Source organism: Pezoporus flaviventris, unplaced genomic scaffold (assembly GCF_033815535.1).
Source record: "Pezoporus flaviventris isolate CSIRO_AGI_PZ_B2104156 unplaced genomic scaffold, CSIRO_AGI_Pfla_v1 ptg000008l, whole genome shotgun sequence".
In the NCBI taxonomy this organism is placed as follows: Eukaryota; Metazoa; Chordata; class Aves; order Psittaciformes; family Psittacidae; genus Pezoporus; species Pezoporus flaviventris.
The window spans coordinates 1,864,520-1,882,133 of NW_026892556.1; the positions used below are offsets into that span (position 1 = coordinate 1,864,520).

At 54.9% G+C, this 17,614-nt stretch overlaps 1 protein-coding gene across 2 annotated transcripts; it reads left to right on the plus strand.

The window, feature by feature from the left end:
- The first annotated feature begins 2,222 nt into the window (after positions 1-2,222).
- On the plus strand, positions 2,223-10,660 carry ZC3H12A (zinc finger CCCH-type containing 12A). Of its 2 annotated transcripts, XM_061449841.1 has the most exons (6): positions 2,223-2,291; positions 2,444-2,947; positions 5,942-6,081; positions 6,719-6,953; positions 7,486-7,592; positions 7,718-10,660. In XM_061449841.1, exons 2-6 carry the CDS (start codon positions 2,487-2,489, stop codon positions 8,740-8,742), a joined length of 1,968 nt encoding a protein of 655 aa, XP_061305825.1. In that variant the 5' UTR covers positions 2,223-2,291; positions 2,444-2,486; the 3' UTR covers positions 8,743-10,660. The 2 variants fall into 2 exon arrangements, with proteins under 2 accessions (XP_061305825.1, XP_061305824.1); XM_061449840.1 differs by lacking the exon at positions 2,223-2,291 and having other exon boundaries at positions 2,432-2,947.
- Positions 10,661-17,614: the final 6,954 nt, after the last annotated feature.

Below are 17,614 nucleotides of genomic sequence, written 5' to 3' on the forward strand. Positions count from 1 at the left end.
TTTACCCAGCAGCAGGAAGAGGAGGTGGCTCTGCAGGACCTCTCCCTCCACAGGGCACCCTTGCCCAGGGAAGAAGCGAAACCTCCTGCCTTGTCGGTGGTTGTGAGGGGTGCACCAGCGATCCTAGCAGAGCCTTTGTTCTGGAAGCCTTCATGCTCTCAGAAGCTGCCGGCTCCGCAGCAGCCCTTGCAGTGCCAAGCTTTCTCTTCAAAGCAATTTGCAAATGTGAAAAGGAAAGGGAAAGAAAATCAAAAGTAAGCACCGGGAGCCTTGGGGTGCAGCCAGCCCATGACCCCTTTTGACTTCTAGGGTGGAGAAGCCAAGACCCTCTACCTTGGCATCTCTCCTTACCAAATCAAACCAGGCAGCGTGCAGTTGCTGTCACTGCTTTGCATAAAGGAGGAGATCCAGCTTTGTGGCTCTTACTTTGGGGTATTTCCTATAAAAAGCACATCTGTGGCCATGCTTTTTGGTGCAATAGGCTCTAGCCTGGAAGCAAAAGCACATAAACAATGCTAAATTCATGCTGACTGGAGTAGATTCCAAAGGAAAGAAGAGTTGGGAAAGCACCTACTTAAGTACTGACTAAGGATATTATCTGTAATCTGAATCTAGCCTCTGTGTGTGTGTTACTGTTGAGTACACAGTGCGGTTTCAGACATGGCCAGAGACAAGAAAAAATGATTGTTCAGGGTAACCACAAGGAAGATGAATGCAAATGTATTCCTGTAACTGGGAGAGTTCCCTTGCTCTTAAGCTGGGCTCCGGTACATGGCCTCAGGGAAGCAAATTTGCAACTACCTTCATTAAATTGTTTAGGAATGATTAATCAGGAGTCAGAGATGCAAAAATCTCGCACATTGTGAAATGCTGGTTCCATTCCTGCCCTTAACGCACAGGCTGCAAGGGTGACTTCACACAACACTCAGGGGACAGGTACTGGCGGTTGACAGATGCTTCCTGCTGGCTCTTATCTGCCCTAAAAGCCCAGGGTGATCATCGGCTGAATTAGCCACAGCATCACATTGGGAGCAGAGCGCTGCAAGAGCCGTGTGTCAGAGGCTCCATCCTCCTGCCTCTTGGACACGGGGCACGCAGCCTGCATGGGCACCGTGATGGGAGATGCTGTTGTCACCCGGCCGTGCTCTGCTGCGTGCATCCATGGGGTGACTCCGGTGTCACCGTGTGCTGTGTCCAAGAGCAGCTCATACAGAATGCAAACGCAGCGAGCACCATTGCTGATGGGCCCGAAGTTCGTGCCTGTGCATTCACACGCTCCTCCTGCCTAAAGCTGCCTGCAGCTTAGGCTCAGCTTAAACTGCAGCATCCTCAGCACCCTCTTGGTGACTGCAGGGTCTGACTGAACCCACCGTCCCCTGCCTTCCATCCCATTTCCCTTCCTTTCCAGCTTCAGCTCCTGGGTGTCCTTTGCTTTCCACGGGTATTGAGTGATGTTTTCCCAACAGCCCTAAGGCAGAGCCTGCTCCTTAACATGGTGAGAGGCGATGGGTTGGTACCACCTTACACTCCGTGTGGGTTAGGGGATGTGCTGTCTCTCTGAGCAGGCGTTTTGGAGCTCAGGGACCCAATTGCCATCTGACATCCACCTCTGATGGGGAAGGGGAGAGTAAAAGAGAGCCAGGACTGGAGTTTTAATGTGTGTAACCTCGGAGTAACAGCAGCCAAGGCCAAGCTGGGAAGCCCCCTGAGGAACCAGCTCCTCCACCTCATTGACCCCCTCGGTCCACGATGAAGATGCCCACCAGCGGCTCTGCGGGCCCCCCCCCCACACACACAGATCCCGGCAAGGAGGAGGTCCCGGGAGGACACCGGGAAGCAGCAGGGCACATTTACCTAACGAGCGCGCTTGTCGGGGCAAATCTGCCCGCGTTGCAACAGGATTTGCATAGGAGCCAGGTGCTTGCAGCGGGACCCGCACCGGCATCTGCGGGGCTGCTCCGCGGAGAGGACCCCGAGGAACCGGGGACGCCGAGCGGGGAGAGCGGGGCGGGGAGCCGAGCCCCTGCCCCTGCCCCGCTCCCCCGGCGGAGAGGCGAGGCCCGGCCCGCCCCCGAGCACCGGTCCCGGCGGCAGGGCCGCGGCCGGGCCGGGCCGGGCGGGGCGGGGCTCGGGGCGGACCGGGAAGCGGCGGCTGCTCCGCCCCCGCCCGTTCTGCCCTTCCGCGTTGGCGCGGCGCGGCCCGGGCCCCCTTATAAAGCGGCAGCGGCGGCCGCCGCCCCGTGCGCTCTGGCCCCATGGAGACGCAGCGGCGGCCCGGCGGGGGCAGGCCGGTAAGGGACGGGGGCGGGCGGCTCCCTCCGGGGCCGGGAGGTGGGGAGGGGGAACGGGACCCGGCCAGGCCTTACAAGCCGCGGCCTTGCCTGGCTCGGGGTCCCTGCGGAGGTCGGGCCTCGCTGCTAACACCCCCCCCGTTGGCCCGCAGGTCCTGAGCGGGAGCCGAGGCCGGGAGTACCCCGCGGGGAGCCATGAGCGCGGGCAGCGTCTCCTCCGCCCCGGGCTGGCCTGAGGCGCTCCCGGCAGGCAGGCCGCCGGCGTCCCGGCTCGGCGAGAGCATGAGCGGCAGAGAGGCGGGCGAGGGCCGCTGCCTCGGCCTGGAGGAGACGGGGAGCCCCGGGCGGGAGCCGTGCGACAGCGCCGAGATGCAGCTGAAGGTGGATTTCTTCCGCAAGCTGGGCTACTCCTCCTCGGAGATCCACGTCGTGCTGCAGAAGCTGGGGCTGAACGCCGACACCAACACGGTGCTGGGGGAGCTGGTGAAGCACGGCCCCGCCGAGCGGGACAGCACCGAGAGCCCGGCGGACACCAAGGAGGCCCCGCTGGTCCCGCGGGGGGGAGCCGGGAACAAGAGCCCGGCGCCGGGCCCGGAGGAGACGGAGAGCGATAACCTGAAGCCCATCGTTATTGATGGCAGCAACGTGGCCATGAGGTGCGTTTGGGGCTTTGGGTGGCCATGGTGGCCCCCTCCGGGGCTGTTGGTGCTCAATGGGGTGCTGGTTTTACAGGCTCTGAGGGGTGCCAAGAGCTTGGAGTCTGCGAGCGGCTGCAGCTGGGTGCTCTGGGCATGTTTCCCAAGGCACTGATGCACCCATGAGCATCACATCTGCCTCGGTGCCTGTCCTGCCCATGGTCTCTGCCAGCCCGTGAGCAGTGGTCACAGGGCTCTGACAGAGGCAGGCACGCTTTCTGGGGAAATGAAGACATTTCCTTGTGTGTCCCAGCTTAGGAGGAGGATAACTGAAGATACATTGTCCTCTTACCTAATGGCTTTATGTAAGTTTCAGTAGCAGGAAGTTGCTCAATAAATAATTACAGGGTTAATTAGAGGAGGCTCTGTAATACAGAGCTGTCTCCTGCATTGGAGACCAGTCCCTGAATTGTGGCTCTTGTATTTTGCCTGACTTTGTGCATGGTACAGAGAGCAGATAAGATGTTAAGGGGCCTCTCCAGCCCATCCAGGGCTGCAAGTCATCCTCAGCATCATAGGTGCTGATGGCACAGCTCCTGTTGGGCACTGTGACCAGAGGCAGCCTGCGGAGCCGCTTTGGTGGGAGCACAGGAGCCTTGATATCCATGGAGCACCCAGGAGCTGAATACTTACTGGCTTGATGTCCCTGCTGTCACCTTGGCTGTGGTGCTGAGCGTTGCCTGCCCTCACCCCAACCCTTGATGCTGTGCTCCGCACCTCTACACAACGAGTCTGGGCTGGGTTAATTGAATACACTTAAGTTTCTGAACTGGGCTCTGCTGTTGCAGTTCAAAAGCAAGCCTCCTTCACTGCGTTTTAGCTTAATAAGTCTTGTAGTGTCTGTTTGTGTACAAAGACTTCTTAATTAAAGCATAAGTCTGTTTGCACACAGCTGCTCTGGATTCCTGCAGCTTTTGTCTAAGGTGAAAGTGCTGAGTGGAGCTTTGCTTGCAGGTGTGGTTTTCTCTAGGCTGTGCCTGGCAGTTCTGAGAATGGGACTGAGAAAAGATGAGTTCAGTCTGCTGTGCAAGCAGCAGCTGGCCTGGGACTCCCAGGGGAAATAAGGAATTCTGGTGGCAATGGAGTGAGGTTGGAGAAGAAAAGGTGGGACCTGGGTGCACAGGGGAGAGCTCAGCCCTTTCCCCGTGGCTCTCCAGCAGCTCTGGGCTAACAGAGTGACTCCTGCAGGGAAGTTTACCTTGGAGAAGTGCTTAAACAACAGAACTGGTTGTGGGGCTTGAACGCAGAGCCCCTTCCCCATGGAAGTTATCCCAAAGAGCAGCCAGCAGATGTGAGTGAGGGCAGGCCAGGCGGCAGTAACGCTGCCGATGGGACAGAGCCCCATAGGAGAGAAGCACTCTGGCTTTTTTAAGCAATATGCTAGAAGGGGAATTCCATTCTGAAACTTCCTGTATTGATGGTGTGATGTTCCCTGCTGATTCATTTGCCGTGTGTACAGCGGCCTCGCTGAACAGCTCTTGACAAACATATGCAAATCAGAGTGGAAATTAGCTTTTACTTCCTTCTAAGGGAATTTTTTCTTGGCTGCTGCCGATTCAGATCAGCCCAATTAGGTGCCTTCTGGAGATGCGAGATTGGTAGCAGGGACTCAGAAAGAAGAACATCTGCTTTTTGTATTTATCTCTAAAAGATCACAGTGCCCTGTTAGGTGAGTGCAGCAAAACCGGTCTGACACCGGAGAAACCTTTTAGAGCATCTTGGTTCCGATTGTTCATGTCAGCCTTTCTGTAACTTGGGATTCTGAATGTACATCGGGTGTCTCTGTAGGTGTTAGTTTTCATGCTGAGAGTACTGAAATGCTTACTCTATAGCTCTGGTTTTCCTAACAGCTTCAGAGAAGGGTGAAAGCAGAAGAAGTCAAGTTTCTTTCTGGTGCTGCTATGGAATAGATCTTAGCAATGTCTCTGCTGGGATGTAGGTTCTTTGGTAATCACTTAATGGAGGAGTTCACTGGTGTGCTACATGGAGTTGAAATGTTATTGGAGTGTAGATGGGAAGGGTAAACCTCAGGGCAGGAGCAGTGCCCAGGTGAGGAAATCTGGCTGAATTATGAGACCAGTTATCTTCAGTATAGTACATCTTACCAGGGTGTTATCACGAAACACAGGCTGTTAGATCCCCAGAATGCAATATAGGGCTGTGATACAGAAATGTTGAGTGCTTGCCAGAACCATTATCAGCAAAAGAGCTGATTATGCTGTAACTACTGGCACTTGTAAAGCAGAAGCTGTAGTTTCCTCTTAGAAGTTCTGGAAACTATTGATAGGACCTAATAAATAATTAAGCAGCAGCTTTCTGCATTGATACGTGGCTTCTGATGCTGTTGTCAAACTTTGTTCTCAAACTGACAAGTGCTGTTAGGACATTGAGTACTGATCCTGTTAACAGGAGGTGTTAGGTTTGTGCAAATGCTGCATTTGTCACTGATTTGGGGCCATAATATAATAAAGAAGCATCTTTAAGTGCTGGTTGTCTTGATGTAAGTGTATAAGATGTCTTTTTTTTTCCCTGAAGTTATCAGAATAACTTTACAAGCAAAACCCCTGGTGAGGGTACAGTTTACACTGGCAGGAATTAGCTGCTGGCAGACTAGGACAAAGGGTGTTGAAGATCACATTGTACTCAGGGCTAAAAATACAGATCTAGAGTCCAGAGTTAAAGCAAAGGTTCTGTTTCAGCAGCTGCAACTATTAGAGCTGCTCTCTCCCTCCTGGTGAGGGTTTGGGTATTTCTTGGTCCTCAGGTGCTAAAAGGAGCAGTAATTATGAGTTGCTGATGCTGCTTACACAAGATGAGTAACAAATACTGATTGTGCTGCTCTGAATGCTTCTTCACTAGAGGTTTTCCGTGTTGCTGGATCTGTTTGCTTACTCTATTGCCTGACTGGTCTGTCCGTATCCTGAATATTGAGAGTCTTCCTTTTCTTCTTTGCAGCCATGGAAATAAAGAGGTGTTCTCCTGCCGAGGTATCCTTCTGGCTGTCCAGTGGTTTTGGGACAGGGGACACAAGGATATTACAGTCTTTGTGCCATCTTGGAGGAAGGAGCAGCCACGACCAGATGTGCTTATAACAGGTGTGGAAATATGAAAACCAAAAGTGACTTTTCAGGCTTACTGCTGTGTCACTCTAATGAGCTGTAGTTAGTAATTAACTTATGAATGGAAGATCTGAGTAGTAAGAGATCCAGTAAGCTGCTGACCAGTGAGAATTAGTCATTAACTTCTCCTCAGCGTGTTTGACTGTAACATACTTGACACCGTAGCCTGGACAGAATTTCTTCATGCTAAAAGTTAAAGCTTGGTGGGAATTCCTCACATTGAGAGGAGTTTGCTCTGCACTTGCAAAGAGCTGAGATTTCCAAGTAACTTCACCCAGAAACCTATGGCTTTAATATGGCATGACAAAAGACAGGAGCCTGCCAGCCTTAAATTCATTTTGCACTTTGCATGCTGAGGATTATGTGGATGGGACTGACTGTGTTACAGCAGCCTCTGGGTGCTCTGAGTGTTTGTGGGTGCCATGCAGGCACTGGGTGAGGGAGTCCCCCTCTGACAGCCTGAGGGATGGTATAAGCGCAGAGATGAGCATACAGGCTGGCTTGTGGGAGAGGTGGAGTGGCTTTGCATGAATTCTGGCCTGTGTTGATGTTGCTTTATGTGTGCAAAGGCCTTTGGGCTGTGTATGTGCGTTCACAGCTGTGTTTGTTCTAGACCAGTACATTCTCCGTGACCTTGAAAAGAAGAAAATCCTGGTCTTCACTCCTTCCAGGAGGGTCGGAGGCAAACGTGTCGTCTGTTACGACGATCGATTCATTGTGAAACTGGCACATGAGTCTGATGGCATTGTGGTTTCTAATGATACTTATCGGGACCTGCAGAACGAGCGTCCTGAGTGGAAGAAATTCATCGAGGAGCGCCTGCTGATGTATTCCTTTGTTAATGACAAGTACGTTTCCTCTTCTTCCTGTGCTTTTAAATCAGATCTGGGTGAGCTGTCGTGTTTTAGTGAAGCAATAGCGAGTGATGTATGAAAAGAACAAAAGGCTGGTACAGAATTGTAGAAGGAAGTGTGGTGGGAAGAGTTGCCCAACTGTGACGAGGTACAAAGGCATAAGGAATTGGAGTCATCTCAATAGCTGCTCATAGCTTAGAGGTAGGAGCTCTGCTGTAGTGGAGCTCCTAGGAGAGCTTTGAGGCTGGGTTTCCTCACAGGACAATCATTAGCAGGCCCAGCAGCAAGTACTAATTCTGATCAGCACCAGAGCACAGAGCCTTTCCTGTGCCTGCAGTGAAGCGTTTCATGTTGGTCTTTACCTGGTGACAGGAAGGTTCTGTCTGCAGTGAATTGGGAAAGCTTTTTGGGGCTCAGATAGGAGCTTTTATTCATTAATCTTTAATGAAATGGGAGACTTGAAGAAGAAATGACACCCAGGCCTAGGAAAGTGAACTGCTCCTGATTGAGATTTATTTTCCTTTAGGTTTATGCCTCCAGATGATCCCTTAGGGCGCCATGGCCCCAGCCTGGATAACTTTCTCAGAAAGAAACCTGTGGTGCCAGAAAACAAGAAACAGCAGTGCCCTTATGGTAAGAGCTGCCTTCTAAGCGTGAAGCCTGAGGTGTCTGTGCAAGTGTTAATGCATACACCTCTTAGCAAAGTGAAGTTGAGCTGGTCATGCCATGCTCATTCCATGCTCTGCCTTTCCTTGCAGGGAAGAAATGCACTTATGGAATTAAGTGTAAGTTCTACCACCCCGAAAGGATCAATCAGCCCCAGCGCTCGTTAGCTGATGAACTCCGAGCCAATGCAAGGCTGTCTCCTACCAGAAGTACCAGTGCCAAGGAGGAGAAAAAGGGCAAAAGAGGTTCCCAGGCAGAGCTCTTGTGCTCTGTGCCCTCTGAGAGTGATAAAAGCTCTTTGCAGAAGGTCTCTGCAGAGAGGAAAAGCTTGACCCACAAGGCAAAGGCCAGCGATGCTGCCCTTCAGGTCAAAGGCTGTGTGTCAGGCAGTGTCCCCCCTAACAGTGGGAGCCACAGGTCCTCTGACAGGTACCAGCAGCCTCATATGGACTCTCTGTCTTACATTTCTCAGGAGCATCTTGACTCGGGCATTGGGTCTCTGGAGAACCAGCTGTCTGATATGTGGCCTTACAGATCTACCAGTCACTGTGATCATTCCCATGCTGACCAGGTGGCAGTCTGCACCTGTGGTAGGCAGAGACCCATCTACCCACATTCTCCCAGCTTAGAGCAGAATGGTCTGGTCTCTTACAAGCATGGTTCCCACAAATCTTCTTCCTCTGGTGCTAGCTTCCTGCAGTATAGCCCTGAGATATCTCACTCAGGACCACCTCACTCTTTCTCAGGCTATGGAGTACCTGTACACCCAGCTAACGCTGGGCAATACAGTCTGCCCAGTGAGTATAACACCCCTCCACCCCATTCTCGTGAGTACTGGTCTGAACCGTACCAGATGCCTCCTCCTCAAGTGAGATCTTCCAGTGTGCGAGACCCTCGCTCAGTGCAGAGAGCCCCAGGGCCAGCGTATGGGGACTCCTGCCAGTGGGCTGTGTCTGACCAGTTTGCAGAGGAGCGAGCCAACGTGCACGTCAAGCTGTGTGGCATATTCCATCCCCATTTAGTTGATGCTGTGATGAGCCGTTTCCCTCGGCTTCTGGATCCCCAAAGGCTCGCTGCAGAGATACTCACGTACAAGTCTCAGAATCCAGGTATATGAGGTGATGCTGAGGGCAGCCAGGCATGGGAAAAGCTTAAAGGGTGGTGTTTGCGCTCTGTAGCTGCCATAGCTGCCTTCTGAGGGCTCCTTCTTACTCCTTGGAAGTACCAGGCTCTAGTTGGAAGCTGGATACCAGATGTGGTATGCTCATGGCAAATTCTGGTCTAGATATGACACCATACCCCTCTTAGGTGAGAGCACCTTAGGGTCCCATCTTCCCCAGGGGCAATTGAAGAGGCTCTGGGTGCTGAACAGAAGAGGTTGCAGCTTCAGAGCAGGATTTTTCCTTTGGGGGTTGCACGGTGAGTTAGGCCCACCCTAAACTCCTGCAGTTGTTCAGGAGCTGCATGTGACCTTACTCTTCCCATTAGCTTCAGTTTTGAGATGGTTTAGTGTATGTCAGGCATGCAGAGGGAGGACTTGGGGGGGGCTTATGAAAGATCTGGACTAGTACCTTTGCAGTGGCATGAGGCTTATTTGTGAAGGTTGAAATGCATTGTCGAGGCTGTTCTTAGCTCTTAACTAAGCCTCTTTACTACATCCTGCCATGCAGATCTGTGGGAAATGGTGGATTCTATCTAGTATGAAGCTAGGTGTAGCTGGCTCTGATTTGGTTTTACTGGTGCACTCCTCTGAGGATGCTTTCCGTACCTCTCCCACTGAAGCTGACCTTCCCGAGATGAGGCAGTTCTCCAGTGTGTTTCACAAGTGCTTAGCAAGCTGCTCAGCTCCCAGAAAACAGGAGCTGGGAGCATAGGATGAGAGGCCTGACACTGCTCCAGAGCTGGGACATGCAGTTGTCAGAACACGAGGGTGACCACGGTGTTGATGCTGAAACATTGACCTTGCCTGGTACCTCTCTTAGGCTATCTCTGTACGCCACTGACAGGGAGGATTTATGATGTTGTGCCTTGTGTCTGCAGACAGCAATAGCTTTGAGCACCCACTAAACCAGCTGTAGTCACGTCTGGACTGCTGCCACTCCTATTCTGGAGGATTCCTTAATAGTTTTTCCTCTGTAAAGCTGTTGCTTCATCTTCCTACCAATGTTCTCCTGTCCCCTTCAGCTCTGTCAAACTATAGCAGCATCCAAAAATGTAGAACGAGGCTTACTTGGTAAGACTGTTCCCCTCTCATTCCCTTTTACTCTGAAAGATGGGTTTTTTTACTGTAGATACTGTAACTGATTTTAAAGATGCAAAACCAATTGCTGTAGTAATTGGTTCTGGTCCTGGCATTTCACTGTGCTTAGAATGCAGAGGTGTTTCTTGCACTTGCAGGCCAGAAGCAGTTGATTTGTTGATACACATTGTATCTGTGTGGTTTTGTTATGTGTTTTTAAATACGTCCAGCTTGTGGTTAAACCCAGGTCGTTGAGTGGCAAGTCATGATGGGGAGAGCAGGATACAGCAGTTGGAGAACGCTCTTCTTCCCTCTGACTGTCCAAGGAGTGACCTACCCAGACTGGCACCATGTGCCATAGAAACCACAGGGACACAGAAACCTGTATACCTGGTGAATTATGATACATTACTGACGGGTAATGTTTCATGTTAGTAAGCAAAATGCTTCTTAATTTTAAGTAACCTGAGACTTTGCATATTTGTAAATTACAGGAAGAATGGTTTTTAATGTTATTGCCCAGCAACTCTGCTGCTTGAGGCTGGTTTTCATGAGGATAGTCTCGACTCGGCCATTGTGTTACTTGGCGTGGTGGGGTTTGGTGTTCTGATGGAGTGCTGATACATGCTGCTTCTCTTGCAATCAGAAGATTAACAGTTTATGCTCCCAAGCTGACGTTTTCCTGACCTCTCTAGCATTATGCTGTGTATAGCCCATGTACTGAATGGAGGCAGCCGGGTGAAAGCCATGGCAAAGCAGGAACATGTGGTATATAAATAAAAACTGCTGAGTTGAATTATTTGGACTCTGGTGGCTTTTTGAAGGCCCAGTCAAGGTTTTGGCTGGCTTTCCAGGGAAGTCCCTGGGCTTCCTCTGGCAGTCTTGGATCTCCATACGCAGTCTGATGGCTTGGATGTATTGATGGGCTTGGTAACTGATGCAGTGTCACAGGGCCAAAAATCAGAGCTCCAAACTGCTGTAGCAAATCCCTGCACATCCGGTGGTGTTCAGGGGGCATTGCTGAGGTTGGCTCCCTGCACGAGGGAGGCAGCAGTGTGCTGGCATGTATGTTCCACTATGAGAACCACAGTGGTGCTGGATGTCTCAGGAATAACACATTCCTCATTGCTCTGGAATAAATAGTATGGGCTGTGCTGGAGTTCCAACGGGTAGTTCCACAGCACAGCCTGGAAAGAAGACGTATTTCATCTGGTTATAGCACATCTGTGTCAGATGTTGAACATGATAACACACTAACATGTCAAGACTTTGCTCTAAAGCTCTGTTATGAACTGGGGAGGAAATGCAATAGGAGTATCAAGGCTCACATTCCTGTGTAAGAATCTTCCCCTCCCACCTGCTATCTCACAGCACAGCGTGTTCTTCCCTGAGCTGCTAAATGTGGTCTTTATTCAGATGTGTGCTCTTCATTTAATCCAGGGCAGTGACCTTTTCTAGCTGAACGCAAGCAAGGAAGGCTCCTGGAGATAGGGCTTTGCTTCAAAACCCAAACCTGGAACCTTGCAGTCTTGAAAGGTCATTTACTGGCTGTGGGGGGGTCTGTGCTTCTATCAAACTGGACCAACACTACTAAGGGAATCTGGGCAGGACAGAGGTTTGTTACCGTAACCAGGAGAGGAAGAGGTGACGGTGATTCATCTGGTCGTGATGTTAACAGCCCTTTTCTATTGCAGTGACAGTCTTGTTGGCACATGGAGCAATTTGGGAGGGTTGCTCCCTAACACAAACCAAAACTATCCCCCCAAACTGCTCCCAACGGAGGTCCAGTTCCGAGCTCTCATTCTCCCATCCAAGGCTTCTGCATGAGCGAACTGGAGCATCCTCTTTGTTGGAGTGTAAGTACCCCTTTCCCATCCTGTTGGACCTCTCAGCTGTGGTGCCCAGGGGAAGGCTGCTCAGAACCATCACTGATGGGTGGTTTGTTCCCCCTGCACTGGGTCAGAGGAGCTGCCCCCCTGCCCACTGTTATTGTGGAGCTGTCAGGATGCAGCCTGTGGCTGACCGCTTCCTTGGGGTGCATCGGTGGGGAGGACCTGTCGGAACCGCTGTGCACTTGCCTGGTGTTTCTTATCCATCTAAAATGGGTTTAGATCTTCCTCTCGCTTCGCTGATCTCTTCGAGTTAAGGAGGCCACACACAGGCACCCTGCTGAAAGCTTCCTGTGCTTGCCCTGTCTCCATCCTGTCAGCCTTGGGCTGCCTCCTCCGAGCAGCTTTTCCTACCCCAGCACAGGGAGGAATTGCTGCTGCTCTCTTTGAAGGGAGGAGCCGGGGGGCAGAAGGCTCCTGGCAAAGAGAAGGTGATCCAAGGCTGTTCCTGTTGGGCAGTGGGGCTAACAGGGAGCTGCCTGGATGGCTGTGAGCTCTCTGAGTCTGGTGAGCCCATCCCTTCCAAGCCAAGTTGTTGGAGAGGTCACATCGCTGTGGCTGCATCCCCCCAAAAGTGAGCCAGTGTAAAGGGAACCGAGGAGGGAGGGTTTGAGTAGGGAAAACTTGGGTGTGAAAGCGAGGCTGAGTGAGGGTGTTTGTAAAGAGGAATTGAGGGGTCCACCCGTGTGGTCTGGGGCTAGAGAAGAGCAATCTCCTCTTTACCCTCCCAGCTGTGCCAGAAATAGATGGAAAAGGCGATGGGATACCATCCAAGGACAGGCTTTGCTCCCACTGCACAAAGAAGGGGCGAGGAGGCAGGGGAAGAGCCCCACTGCAGGGCAGCTGGAATGTTCTCGAAAGCAATCCTCCAGAAAAGGAAGGAAGAAATGGGAAGCTGTGTTGTGGCAGGGGTCAGAGCCTGCCTGGTTCCCTCGTGCCTTCCCCTGGTCAGTGACCCAGGAAGGGCCCTGGGCAGTGGATGCAGCCTCCAGCTGGGAGGGAAGTGTATGGACCCAGTCAGAGATCAGTGGGATCAGACAAAAGCCATTTATTGCAAAGCCTTAACTCCTTATATACTATTGCTTACATGCACTTACAGTGATTTGCCATATTATGGTTGGATATGTGTCTTGAAGACCCTCAGGGACTAACATATAACTGGTTAAGCACAGGTGTGAGATCTTGACCTCGAAAGCTTGCCAGCAGTCCACAGTTCTCATAACTCAGTGAATTCCAGCTCCTTATCTTGCTTGCTTAAGCTTCCTGGGGCCTCTCATGGCCTTGCTGTATCTTTTGGGATTATTCAGAGTTCACGCACCAAATACCCCTTCTCCCATGAGAACACTGTCTCCACAGGTACCCAGTGTCCATGGGGCCCCATCCGGCTCCCAGGCTCTGCCTGTGCACTTCTTCCTCCCTAAACTCCCGTTTGAACCCATCTGGTTTCCCCCCCCCCCCATAGGGATTTGCAGGATGTGGCCAGCTTGACTCTAACGTTTCAAGGTGCTTCCAGAGGCAGGGATCTGATCCGAGGCTCCCACACAGGCCATGGGGAAGGGGATGCTGTGTGATGGAGGCACACATGTGGGGTGATGCCACCTTACAGGGCAGCAGGTTCAGCACCGAACCCAGCTCGGGCTGCAGGGCTGGTTCTCCCCCTGCAGGGAGGAAGGGGTGTCCCGAGCCCAGCAGCAGCTCGGCTCTGGGTGCTTGGGAGGCACAGCCATTGCTGTGAGACAAAGGGAGGAAGTGAGGAGTGCACGGAGGAAACGCTGCACCGAAGTGAGCAGAGGGTCCTGGAGGGAAGGAAGGGGCCTGCAGGGACAGGCCAAGGGGAATGGCTTTAACCTGCCCGAGGGGAGACTGAGATGAGCTCTTAGGCAGAAGCTCTTCCCTGGGAGGGTGCTGAGGCGCTGGCACAGGGTGCCCAGAGAAGCTGTGGCTGCCCCATCCCTGGCAGTGCTCAAGGCCAGGTTGGACACAGGGGCTTGGAGCAAGCTGCTCCAGTGGAAGGGGTCCCTGCCCGTGGCAGGGGTTGGAGCTGGATGAGCCTTAAGGTCCCTTCCAACCCAAAGCAGTCTGGGATGCTCTGAAAGCAGGCGGAGGCAGGAGGCTGGGACGCGCAGTGCAGCAGTGCTCACCCTCCAGCCGTGTATTTTTCAGTTCACCTCTCACCAGCTTCCTCAATGCCTGGGGTTTAGCCCTGAACACCCCCTGTGCTCCTTCAGGCTTTGCCTGTGGAAAGCTTCCCCTGAAGGAGCTGCTCCAGGGCAGCTTCCTCTGGCTCTGCTTCCCCTGCAGCAGGATTAACCCATCGGGGCAGTGCCGTGGGGAGCAAAGCCAGCCCTGAGAAGCACCTTCCCCATGGCCCCGCATTGCACAGAGGTGCTGGGGTAGGTGCAGAGCAAGAGGTCAGGAGCATCTGCGTGATGGGGGAAAGGTTTCTGCAGGCGGGGAGGCAGGGATTGCCTCCCTGGGTGATGCGGTGAGGATGCTGCAGCTGGGGCTGCCTGCGCATGGGGCTGCTCGCTAGGGAGCAAGGGGTCAGTGCAGGTACCGCTGCTGCAGCTCTTCTGGATGCTCTGGTCCCTGCAGCCCATCTGGGACTGGGCTTTTGGTGCTGCAGGACCCCACCAGTGTCTCGGTTGCAGGACCTGGTTTGTTTTGGTGTTTCAAAGCACGGGGCTGTCCCACCTCCAGCACCGGGCAGGAGCCAGGTCGGTGCAGGATGAGTCAGGCCGCTGCTATTTGCATTGCATCAGTTCCCTGATGGTGCTGGGTGCTGCACGGGCACGTTGGGAGGAACCATCCCTGCTTGCTGAGGAGCCTGTGCCCCACGCAGCCAGCGCCCTGGGGTGGGCACAGAGGCTGCACTCGGGGCTCTGGGGACTGTTTCCATGTGCTCTGCGTGGCAGTGGCTCCACAGCATCAGAGTCTGCGTGGTGCTGGCAGTGAAACCAAAGTGGCTGCTGGCTCTCAGGGGCAGCCTCTGCAAGGGGCTTTGTTCCCCCTTTACCTGTCACTGTTGGGGGGTCCCTCAGTGCCAGACACTTGTGGGGTCACTTAAGCTGAAGGTGGAGGTGGCTGAGGGCAGCTCAGGACCACGCGGGGCTGGTGAGGCACATCCTGAGCAGTGGGAACTGCTCCCCTCGGCAGCCCCGCTCCGTGTGCAGGGAGCACTTCCCTGAGTGAATCAGTGCTGGGGCCGCATCCCCTCCCACATCACCCAGAGCTCATCGGGGCACCCCTGCCCCTGGGAGCAGCAGCACCGGGCTCTGTGCCCATCCCAGCCAGGCAAGGAGCACCCAGCACAACCCAGTGGGAAGCGGGCACCTCTATTTCACAGCAGTGAGAGGATGGAGCAGGGGGAACCAGGGCTTGGGCACAGGGTGGCCCCATCGCTCCTGCACCTTGCATGGGAGCCCAAGGCCTATTCTGGCATTATGGAGGGCTCAGCACCGTCCTCCAACCCCAGCTCCATCCTGGTCCTCCCGTGGAGCAGCATCCCTGGCTGAGCCCCTCTCCAGGGACGAGGGTCCCTCGGCTGCCCCAGTTCCCACCTTGGGCTGTTGCAAGGAGCCAGCTGAGAGTTACAACACGTGCATGGAGCCGCTGACGGAGGGGCCTGATCCGGCCAACGAGGAAGTAAATGGGGCAGCACCTGTGTTTTGCAATCCTTGTGTGGCCCCACCACCGCCAGCTTGTGCACGGTGACGGGGAGCTGGCTCTGCCCTCCCTCCTTGCCTGTGGAGGCTCCCAACAAGTTGCAGCGGATCAGGATGATGCTCGCCATTGGGTTCAGCCACAGCCAGCCCTGGGGTAGCCCCATGGGAGCAGCTCACCCTCCTCTGCCTCCAGGCTGCTTCCTGCTGCAGTTCTGAATGGGCAGGACCAGGCAGGGCCTGGCTGGCACTGAGGGATGGAAGGCATGTACAGGGACACGTATGGGAACAGAAGCTGGACCGCGCCGGGCAGGGAGGGATGTGCGGCTCCTTCCCCTCTCCTGCCACCCTGCTCCCACCTTCATGGCCCATCACGGAGCCGCTGGTCCCAGGAGCCTGGCTGGGGCTGGTCCCTGCTGCCAGGGTGGCTCCAGCCATCGGCCTCCTTTAACAGAGCAGAAGGGTGAGAAGGGAAGCGCTGACCGGAGCCGTGCGAGTGCAGGAGCACGGCCCCATCTCCTCCCAGTACCTCCAAGTGCCCGCATGGAGCTGGAGGCTTCCCCATGGCAGAGCTGAGAGCCCCATTGCCAGCTCCGGTGCAGGACCCCCTCTCCCATCACCTTTCCCCTGCTCTACCTGGGGGCTCTCTCCCTCGCTCCCACTGGCATTGGGCTCCTCCGCATCCCCCAGCAGCTCGGGGCCGTCACCGCTGCCCCACCGCAGCACCCGCTCCTGCAGCTGGGACAGGGAGCGAGGGTCCAGGGTGCTGCAGGGACCATGGGGGGCTCCGGGGGTCCCGCAGGGCACTCACCCGTTGGTGCAGCCCCTGCTGCTCCCGCAGCAGCTCCAGGAACCGGCTGCTCCACAGCAGCTTCTCAGCGCCCAGCTCGGTGCAGAGGAAGCGGACGTCAGCCTCCAGTGCCTCCAGCCTCTCCAGCACGGCCTCGCCAGCATCACCGCGCCCTGGGACCGCAGCTCAGCACCCACCAGCACCCCAATGGCACCCACCTGCTCCAGGGACCCACCTGCCTGCCCCGGCTCCAGCGCAGCACTGAGGTCCCCGTCCTCCTCCTCCTCCTCCTCCTCGCTCTCCTCGCTGCCACTTTCCAGCCTCAACCTCAGCGCCGCGCAGAGCTGGAAGCCACCATGGACAGCAGGGACTGATGGCAGCGGACCCCATGGCCCTGGCACTGACCATGACTGGGAACGTGGCTGTGCCATGCCTTGGGGACCTGCAGCCCTGCTGGTGCCACCCAATGCCACGGCACCGGGCTCGGATGTGGCCCAGGGAGCATCCCCATGGCGTTACCTCCTCGGTGCCCTGGAAGGCGATGTCCCAGCAGCTCTTGTAGAAGACCAGCAGGTACTGGGGGAGTGGGTGGTGGGTCCATGGTGAGCAAACCCGCCTCATGCAGTGTGCCCAGGGCTCTTGGTGGGCAGAGCCCTGCAGTGCCAAGAGCCAAGCCCCAAGGGTTCCCGATCCCCCAACTGGCCACAGCCCCCAGCACCCCATGCGATGCACCCATGCCCACACCGTGCCCGGAGCCAGCACAGCTGTGTGCCAGCCCTTGGGGAAGAGGGGCCCCATGGTACTGACCCACGCCAGCCTCCAGAGCCACTGCAGCCCCTGGAGCGCTGTCCCAGACAGCAACAGGAGCCACCGGCACCCAGCACGAAGGAGCTGCCTCCACCTCGGCACTGCTGCACGGCGCTGCCTGCCCATGGGGGCCCTGCAGAGCAGGAGATGGAGAGGGGCTGGCCCAGTGCCCCAGGATGCTCACCCACCGTGCAGGGATGAATGGAGAGCTCCAGGGCACAGCACCATGCGCTGGTGTCCAGCAAGGCTCCTGAAAGGGAGGGCAAGAGTTTCCAGGACCAGATTCCAGCACTTGGGATGTGGGATTTGGGCTCAGCAGGAAATCCTGCACCCCCTGCCCAGCTCTGCCCCCTTACCTGCGCTGCACCACGCACGGACCCCTCCTGGACACGGCTCCTGCTGCCTCGGGGCTGGGCTCCATGAACTGCGTAATCCTCTTGGTGACGAGACTGGGCAGGGGATTAGTGCTGCTCCTGCTCTGCCTTTGGTGGCCATAAGGACAGGCGCTGTTCAGTCACTCCTCATCTGCTCTGCAAGCAAAGCACTTGTGATTTAAACTGCTTTTAGCTTTCATTGAGAGCTCGCCCTCACTCCTGTGTCCA